This window comes from Phycodurus eques, chromosome 20 (assembly GCF_024500275.1).
Source record: "Phycodurus eques isolate BA_2022a chromosome 20, UOR_Pequ_1.1, whole genome shotgun sequence".
NCBI classification, from domain to species: domain Eukaryota; kingdom Metazoa; phylum Chordata; class Actinopteri; order Syngnathiformes; family Syngnathidae; genus Phycodurus; species Phycodurus eques.
Window position 1 is genome coordinate 10308389 of NC_084544.1, and position 9409 is coordinate 10317797.

The window sequence follows — 9409 nt, forward strand, 5'->3', positions numbered from 1 at the left end:
TCCCCCACAAATCAATACTATTGGTCAGTCCACACGCTGTCTGTTATTTTTATGTATTATTAACCAATTGGAAGTGTTGAAATAGCTTGAACAAATCTCTTAACTTGAACGCTCGATCTGTCTGAGATGTGCTGTAAAACTCTGCTTCTTCCCTCACTCTGCAAGAGCCGTGCAGCATTATGTCGCAATTTGTCCCCTCAATATTGAAAGTCTGAATGTTTTTTAGACAATAAAAAGGGAAAATAGTTATGTTGGATGCATTTAAGTTAGCCTGTTTTGTTAAAAATTGATCACTGTAATGCTTTGGGTCAGAAAGAACTGGTCAGCCACGAAGGTAGGTTTGCATACAGATTCCTTTACACTTATTACACTGCTTATGGCATCATTCATGACTCTTAAGAACTTTGAAAAAGAGCTTGGGTAGATGATGTAACCGCAATCCGTTGCTTTGGTGACATATTAAGATTTTTTGTTCTGATGGGGGTCGGCGTGAGCACAGACTTTGATGTGGCGATGGAGCCAGCGCCACATTCTACCATTTTAATAAATGACACGCACATGTCCAACATAATGAATTAGTAATTTTTTTAGTGTATTAAATTAGTGATACAACAAGATTTGGGACAGGTGTTGTGTCGATGTTGTTGTGCAATGGTATAAGATATATAAGGTACTGTATAATACCAACTTGAATGATGTGGTGTTTGGTAACTCAACGAGATAATAAAAAAAAAAAAGAGTTTGCCTCAAAAGTAGTGATTTTGAAGATGCAAGGATTCTGCCTAACTATACTGTATGTATGTCTTTATTGGACTGTGTGAAACCCTTTGAGTCCTAGCTGTGAAAAGTGCTATATGAAGAAATGTTTCTTACTTCCTGTATGATGACACCGCTCACCATGTTCACAATAATGCAGGTCCCCGCTTCACGCCGCCGCTTTCGCAGACAGAGTCGAATGTATTTCCCTGCTCCTCAGTCACGGAGCTCATGCCAACATTGCTGACACGCACACGCGAAGGACGCCGCTGATGATGGCAGCTCTCAATGGGCAAACGAACGCCGTGGGTCAGTACAGGCGCAAAGTTCACCTTTTGACTTTGCGAGCTTCATTATGTAATTCTTCCTACTGCATTGATGTGTTGCAGAGGTGATGGTTAGCAGCAACAAAGCAGACTTCACTCTGCAGGACACCGACAGGAACACAGCCTTACACTTGGCTTGTAGCAAGGTAACGGACATTTTTGACTGGACGTTTTGGCTTGCATTTAGTAATGGTTTAAGTTTGGATAAAATGCTTTACAAATCTTAAAATGATGTGGACACTTGTTAGGTGGAGACATTAATCAAAACCTACAATGTATTTATAACACTACAATGAACATACCAAATAAACTTGCGTGGGTTCACTCTGTGGCCCCCTGATTTAGTCTTCAATTAAACTAGGAGGCATGTTTTTGAATGTGAGAGGAAGCCAGAGTACCCATGAAAAACAAACAAACACTCAAGCATGGTAAGCACATGCAAACTCCACACAGGAAGGCCGATGGCCAACATTTGAAACCTGAACATCAAATGTGAGGCAGACATGCTAACCACTAGGACACGGTGCTGTAGATTAGAGGATGTCATTTTTCCAGGCTTCCCAGCAGGTCCCGTGGGTCCTGTGGGATTGTAGTGAATTTCGGTATTAATCACGGGATTGGGCAGGAGCTGGAGTGAACGTCACCAGCAGCGGGAACGAAAGCCACCGGGAGCAGGAGCTATGACAACAAAGTCACTTGGAGTGGAAAGCATGACCAGAGTGAAAACGATGGTTTTCGTGGAATTCTGTAACATTTTGGCTCAGGATTGGGAGGGAATGGCATCATCCACTCCCGTGTCAGCCTACTGCCCATCTCTCTGACAGTGTCAAGTAAAACTGAGCATTAATACATTTGTAAAAGCATAGTTTGTTTTGGTCTCATTTCATATTATATATATTAGTGTCACTTTCCTAATTGTACACCATTTTGTCTCCGTCAGGGTCATGAGACGTGTGCCTTGTTGATCCTGGATAAAATAAGAGATAAAAATCTCATCAACTGCACCAACGCCTCTCTGCGCACGTACGTCACCATGTTAGCTCACATGCAGACATGCTTCCTCACTTTCCATTTTGTGACCCCCTCCACCTTCCCCGCAGGCCGCTCCACGTTGCAGCCAAGAATGGTTTAACAGTGGTCGTCCAGGAACTGCTGGGAAAGGGAGCAAGCGTGCAAGCGGTGGATGAGAATGGTTAGCGTTCGCCGGCGTTCGCCACATTTGATTCCCAAACGACAGCTCACTTCCTCTCCTGTCTGTAGGATACACACCTGCTCTGGCCTGCGCCCCCACCCGCGATGTTGCCGACTGCTTGGCGCTCATCCTCAACTCCATGATGCCTGCCTCCCCCATGGTCACCATAGCAACTCTGCCTCCATTTTCTCTTCCTCACACTGTTATCAATCATCACCCTGTGTCCAATCACGTCGCAAAGGGCATGGCCTTTGAAACCATGCCACCTCTGAGGCTGGACCGCGCGTCGTACTGCAGACCCGAGCGCCCTCTGTCCTGTATCACTACTGACGAAGAACTGAACGACTCAGATTCCGAGACCTACTGAGGACTGCTACCCCCCAACCCTGGTGTTGAAGGCCAGTGTGTTACTCAGGAGCCTTAACAGATCACTGACAACTAGAAAACACAAAAGAGGGGGAAAATAAAACTACAGTGTAGATCTTTTTGATAAACCTTTAAATAATGCAATGCTTATTCTCTCAAAAATACAGTACACTACATTTCTTTGAGACACCCTCTCTCATAGCCAGTGGCGGGCCGTGCATTTGGTACTTGGTCCTTTAGTGGGGACTTACCTGATTTAATCCACCCCTTAGTACCGCCACTTTCACATCGCTATTATGGAAACCTTCAATACTATACAAGATGTTTTTGTGAAGGGAAGCTCAGAGGACTAAGGAACCAAAAACTTGGATATTCTAAATGGGACCCGGTAGACAGTGATCGTGATGAACCACTAGGAGGTTCTTAATGAACCCTTGTATGAACAGAGGAACAAGAATACCTGAAACAGGGAGTGGATGGAACCTCTTTTTATGAAGGATTGGTGTGGAATCAGCAGCCCAACTACTTGATGTTTGAGTAAGTGCGTGAGTGCATCATGATTAAATATTGCCTTTTCAGGAACAAGCACATTTCCTGAAGTGAAAATTATTTAGTGCAATGTTTGTAAAGAGGAAGTTAAAAAAAAAAAAAAAAAAAAGATTAGTTTTTATTTACTTCATAATTTTAAGACAGTATTCCTCTTACTAGTTTCAGTCAAGTGCATGTTTAATGTGTTTTGCCATCCCCTGACAAACTCACAATGGGTCATTCATTGTCCAGGTGATAGAGGCGTCCGTACAAGCATGCCGTGACCAGCCCGCCTGTCGTGTTTGAATGTTTCATGGTCACCCTTCCATCTGTGTTTTTCTCCACATGTTCTGGCTGCTCCAGGATGTAACGGCTCACCAGCACTGACGGGTACACATATTTGCTCCCAAACCCTCCCTCCAGAACAAAGTCTAATTTAGTCTCCGCCTCTTCGACTTCCTGTCCACAGGAGCTGGCTTCGGAACCTGCGCAACGGACCACTGCACACACCTGTAAGCACAGTGTGTCACATTACATGTGGCTTGTTAGTCATCTTCATGTATGAGAGTGTGTCCTTTACTGCAAAAACTAAAATCAAACAAGTCTTAAATATTTCAACTCCAGCCCAATTACCCTTTTTTTTTCTCTGCAAAGATATTTCTTCTTACCAGGCAGTTTCTGTGTAAGAACATTTCACTTGCTTCAACAATTATTTCCTTAAACATTTTAAGGTATTACAACTTGTTATTGAGATTTTATTTGTGGATATGAGTAAGTTTAGCTTCAAATAACATAACCATAATTCTATGTGTAGGTGGTAAAAAAATACAGTAGAACATTGTTTTTTTATTGTTGTTTTGCTAGGTATGGTTAACTTGTTTTAAGAAATCTTGAGTTGGCAGGTTCTATTCGCAGATAATTTTGCTTAAATTAAGTAATATATTCCTTATTTGATAGTTTTTTTTTTTTTCAAGCCCAGTTTTTGTAGTGCAGGGTTCCCTGTCCTCAAAAATACTTGAGTAATTTTTAACCACCCGTTAGAAAGGTCTATAATTGCCAAATGATGCCACATTGATGGTGGCAAAGACTAAATGAGGCACCGCAAATCATTCCAACATAGTTCCTTGGCACCAAGATACCACAGGATTGTGCTAGAGAACTATAAAGCTTCTCAACTAAGTTCAACATACTGTAGTTCCTTTTTACCAAGTTGCCACATTAAGGTGCCAAATCAGTACTTTTACATTAAACAGCCCTTTGGCCATGAGCACAAAAACAGCAAGTTGGTAAGTCGGCGAGCAATGAAAGATAGGTTCAAAACAATACCTGTAAATACGTGAATTCGTAAAGTGCAAATATGTGGGGGAATATTAATTCTATAGGTGAATTTACTATAAATGCACTAGTTTTTAGACGTCTGTGTTTTTGAGGCTACCAATGTTTATCTTTTCAGAAATTTTACCAAGTAAAATTTCCCTGTTCTATTTGGCAGATAATTTTAAGACAATTCCCATTTCATTGCTTGTGTTTTTCAATACAGTGAACACTGTGTACATAGACCAAGCCCTGCGAAAAAGAAAAATCTGCTAGTAATTGATATCCCCTTAAAATTATTTATAATTATCTATAGATGCCACATGATGTGACAAGGCACTACATAAGCTCCTCAACTCACTTCAACATATCTCCTTGGCACCAATATGCCACATGAAGGCAACAAGGTAATACATGAAGCTCATAGTCACTTTAACATAGTTCCTTGCCGCCAAGATGCATGAAGATGGCGACAAAGCACTACTTTTATATTAGACATTGCTTTGGCCTAAGTGTAAAACCAGCAATTGGGGAGTTTTTCAGCAAATAACAGAGGTAAAACAATAAAAGCTGTAAATGGGTGAATCCGCAAATTGCAGGTGTAGGTAATGTAAATACACTAATTTGTGTTTTGTTTTGTTTTGTTTTTAGGCTGGGCATGTTTACTTGTTAAATTAAGTAATATTATTTCATTTCTTTTTTTTTTTTTGCCATCCCAGTTGTAGTATACCTGCACAGCATAACGTCCGTTGACCCTGTGTGTTCCGGCAAAAGCTCCCAGTGCGTAGAGCTCATCACTTTTGCTCTGCGGAGAACGCTGGAACTGCAAGCGGCAACAGAAAGCGCCGTCGCACACCATAAGGTTGCCTTCTGTGCCGTTAAGCAAGGCAAATTTGAATGGATCATACATCATGGTGGAGGTGAATGTGGAAGAGGGCAGTGGAGCGTCATCATGGTGACAGTATCCTGAATCTGTGGCAGTCTCTTTGACTCTGCCATATTCTGCGGCCACGCCCAACACGGGGATCCTGGCCACCAGCAGGCGGCCCTCCTCGGGGTCTCCGGTCTGCGCGTGGTGGTAGGTGGCCGCAAAAGGAGTGTAGATACCACTTCCTGTCATGATGAGTCGGTCGCTGCGAATGTTGGCGGCGAGCAGCGTCACGTCGGCGCCCAGGCTGAACGCCCGCTGGAACTGGATGGTGTCCAGGAGGGGCAGCTGGTTCATCCAAGCCGTGGGGAAGATCAGCTGACGCACACCCTGGAAGATGAAGTCAAACGACTACTTCGGGCCAAAATGTAAATACGATGTTCTACACTTTTTATTTTTTGTAAAGGCACATTTTGAACCACCTTTCATGTTTGGTCTCAGTCAATTGTGCAGATGTCCCTAATGATGTGGTCAAAGAATGTAAACTAGCTGTAATCACATTAAAATAAATTTGAGGTTTGTAATGGCTGATGGAAAACATGTATCGTGTTCCCCTGCAGATTCTTTTTAAATCTTTTAAAACCTACCCTCTGTTATTTGCTGAAAAATGTTCCTCTGCTGTTGTTCTGCTTAAAAGCTAAAGCCCAGTGTAATATGAAAGTATAGTCTTGCTTTGGCCCCATCGGGTGGCATATTTGTGCCAAAGAACTAGTGGTAGGTTGAATTGAACGAGGCAAATGCTGAGATACTGACCGGCTTTTCCACACATTTTCAAGTGACCTTTTATTGTGGGCAGCCTAAGGAGAATGGTGGTCACACTATAGATACTGACTGGTTTTCTTAACCCAGTTCAGCACAATACATTTCCTTTTAATCTTTAAGAACGGTTTGTTTTTAAACATTTTAAATAAAAAATGTATTTAAATTTTATGTGCAACACATTTAAATTGAATCATTAAGCTTTTTTTTTTTCTTTCCTCTATTGAGCATGGTGTCACTGTCTGAACTATGCATAATGTTACAGTGACTTAAAAAAAATAAATCCACATTTTAGGAACAAAAGATGAACACTTCGACATACTATGTTACTTTATTTTAATGTTGGCCACTATGGTGGTACTCTTTAGAGCTAAATATATTTTGGGGGTGGTACTTGGTGTAAAATGTTTGACAACCACTGCTATATTACATCTAGTGTATTGCCCTGTGATTGGCTGGTGACCAATCTGGGGTGTAGTCCGCCGTTATGTTCAAAGTCAGCTGGGATAAGCTCCAGCTCACCCGCGACACTGAACTGGATACACCGAAAAGAAAATGGACGGATGGTAATGTACTATATGTGTAAGTGTCATCTTCTCACCCTCTCCAGCAGGGTGACCTTGGGCTCGTAGAAGAGGATGTCAAAGCAGGTGATAAGACCAAACCTCCCAGCAAAGGGGGTCTCAAAACTGATGATCTCTGGCTGTGGCGGAGTGTCAAATGCTTCCTCAAAATAAAGATTCTGCTTATGGTAGCGTGCCACCAACAGTCCATCGGACCTGCGTGAGGACATTTTGTAGTCTCGACCACGTGCATTTTGAAAAGGATTGTAGATGCTTTGCACCTGAAAACCACGTTGGCGTTGAACTGCCAGCGTCCGTCTGTGGGACAAGAAGAGGTGGGTTCTGTCTTCAGGGGGCAGGGCTGCACGTCGGCCATGTTGGCCACCACGTAAAGGTTGTGGCGGCGAGCCATGCAGCTCAACTGCTGCTGAACCTGGGAAGCACACAGCAGGCGTTAAAGGGAACGCCAAGCAAAGACATTTACGGTATGAAAAACAACAGCCATGTGTACCTCTGTATTATTAAACCTTCCTGGTTCCATGCATGGGTTCCACGTATCCTCTTGGGGGTCAGGAATGGTCTCCAAGTAGCCAGAAATGGACAAACGGCTGAAGTTGAAACCCTGAAGACCATCTTCTGGAAACACTACGATTTGGGCACCCTGATACACAAGGTTAGTGCAGTAATTGTCGTACCTAAACTTCTATTCATATTACTGCTCTAGTTCTTTATTATAACTTCTTAGTGAAATAGTATCGTATCATTATGGCCATTAATTCAATTGAAAATTGTAAAAACAAAACAAAAAAACAAAAAGTCATTTGAGGTGTCTATGGTCCACACTGAGAATCATCCTTAGTAAAAGATTAACTTTTAAATGTCAGCAGAAAATGTCAGTAAACACGAACGTGACATATGACGTTTCGAGGTCCTGAACGGCGAGTAATGAACTAGTTAAGCCATCACTCGGCTCAGTCACCGTATTCCTTACGACCACTAAGTTAATGTGTTAAAAAAGAAGGAATAGAAATAACTTTACCTAAGTAGAATGAGTACAACATTCTTCTCTTATTGTTGTTGTTGCTACTGTTATTATTATATATCTGGTTGTCTGTGTGATATGCAAATCAAAATATACAGCAGAATGCGAGTTGCAGTTCTTCTTGGGGAATTATAAAGAGTATTTTTTTGTAAAAATAATACTTTAAAGTTGCAATACCTGGCGGGCAGCCAGGGCCGCTTGCTCCTCGTATACGGCAAGATTTTTGCGCATGTGTTGGAGGGCATCCAGCCGAGAAAGTGGGATATGGGGGTCCGGATTCAGGATCACGCGGTGTTCGTATACAGCGGCGACATATGTGGAGTCCCAAGATGCCACCTCGGCTTGACCAAAGCCGAACGTGGACGCCCAAGCGACCAAAAAAGCAACATACAGCAACATGCTAACGGTTTGCGTTGCTCATTGAATTAACACTGACATCGAGTAGTGCAGCCGAGAGGTCAGAAGTCCTCTCGGGAATTACAGTTAATGTATAAAGTTGTGCGGGCGAAAACGTACAACCATTTTACGTTTAGTGTCAACAACAAAAACATATTTTGAAAAGGTCATAGAGGAAAGACGCCTAACTTAACCCGGAAGTATAATGTACTTCGAGTCGTTCTGTTTTTAGCAACTTTTTCACCAAAAAGCCACATAGAAGCAAATGTAGCTAATTTTAAACACGTTAGAAAACTCAAACACTAAAACGCACGCACTTTCCCTTAAAAAGAAACATTTTTACTGCCCGCTTAGTTGCAAAAGCTCCTTGTAAGTTGCTAAATGTACTTGATACGTTTAAACAGAAATACGGATACGAACATAAAGAATAAATATGAACAAATCTAACGTGTTGTTTTCTACTATTTTTACAAGTAAAAATGTGATGAGAAACATAGTAATCCAATGGTCATTGCGCCGTGACGTCATCACGCAACGGCGACGTCTCCGTCATTTAGCAACTTTAGCAACAAATAGACCCACCTGAGAATGAGTTAGAATTGGAACAAATGTGCCTCGTCGAAAAACATGAGACAAGTGGAATATATATTCCATACGTGTTCTTGCTGCGTGTTGTACACTCCGCGCAGCCTTTAAGCAGCTGTCGTTTACGCTATTAGACGTTTCCGCGCGCCTTAGCTGTTAGCTTTAGCACAGATACCGCAGCAAGATGGCGAACCCCGAGGCACCGGCAGGAGGAGAACATGTCCCAATGTCGAAGTCCATGCAGACGTTTAAGAGCTGCTGGAGCTGTCGACTCGTCTGCGGCGGTGGCTTGATCCTGTCCGGGCTGTACGTGTTCAACGCCGCCCGCAGAGTGATGCGTCTCGGCGGGCCGACCTCCATGGGGACGATCGCCCAGATTACTTTTGCTACAAGTGAGTTGGACGCAATGTCAATGTCATTAAAACCAGCATTTAAAAGTAAAATTCCTTTTTATAATGACCAGGTTTGGCCGCGTGGGGAGTGGTTGTCATCACTGATCCTGTGGGGAAAGCGCAAAGGAAGACGTGAAGTGAGGAAGATTGGACATGGGCTGCAAAAGACAAATTGGAAGGAAGGAAGGGACTACACTTCTAAACTCATTACTGTATTGTTGTAGATACAAATGTTTGTATTTGAGATTTGTCGAGATAAAGG

General features: G+C 42.6%; 2 protein-coding genes across 8 annotated transcripts in view; one reads left to right on the top strand and one right to left on the bottom strand.

The window, feature by feature from the left end:
• Nucleotides 1-8939, top strand: part of LOC133395455 (serine/threonine-protein phosphatase 6 regulatory ankyrin repeat subunit A) — a 35057-nt gene extending 26118 nt beyond the window's left edge. For 5 of the 7 annotated variants that reach the window (XM_061664354.1, XM_061664355.1, XM_061664353.1 and 2 more), the window contains 9 exons: nucleotides 917-1065; nucleotides 1146-1228; nucleotides 2023-2105; nucleotides 2183-2274; nucleotides 2343-3177; nucleotides 3532-3680; nucleotides 5202-5778; nucleotides 6780-7217; nucleotides 7306-8939. In XM_061664354.1, the coding sequence (XP_061520338.1) occupies nucleotides 917-1065; nucleotides 1146-1228; nucleotides 2023-2105; nucleotides 2183-2274; nucleotides 2343-2641 (706 nt within the window). In that variant the 3' untranslated portion in view covers nucleotides 2642-3177; nucleotides 3532-3680; nucleotides 5202-5778; nucleotides 6780-7217; nucleotides 7306-8939. The other 2 variants (XM_061664359.1, XM_061664358.1) reach the window with 2 other exon arrangements.
• Nucleotides 2771-9195, bottom strand: btd (biotinidase). Its single transcript, XM_061664364.1, has 6 exons — nucleotides 7952-9195; nucleotides 7244-7393; nucleotides 7014-7165; nucleotides 6771-6948; nucleotides 5213-5740; nucleotides 2771-3678 (listed from the first exon to the last, which is right to left on the bottom strand). The coding sequence occupies exons 1-6, from the start codon at nucleotides 8171-8173 to the stop codon at nucleotides 3406-3408; spliced, it is 1503 nt and encodes a 500-aa protein (XP_061520348.1). The 5' UTR covers nucleotides 8174-9195; the 3' UTR covers nucleotides 2771-3405.
• Between the last annotated feature and the right edge of the window lie 214 nt (nucleotides 9196-9409).

Bases quoted from the DNA above. Each gene is read 5' to 3' on its own strand.
- btd (XM_061664364.1), bottom strand. From the start codon at position 8,173: ATGTTGCTGTATGTTGCTTTTTTGGTCGCTTGGGCGTCCACGTTCGGC. The intron at 7,394-7,951 runs GTATTGCAACTT...CTTGTGTATCAG, and splicing joins CGGCCCTGGCTGCCCGCCAG to GGTGCCCAAATCGTAGTGTT. The intron at 6,949-7,013 runs GTGCAAAGCATC...GTCCTCACGCAG, and splicing joins AACGCCAACGTGGTTTTCAG to GTCCGATGGACTGTTGGTGG.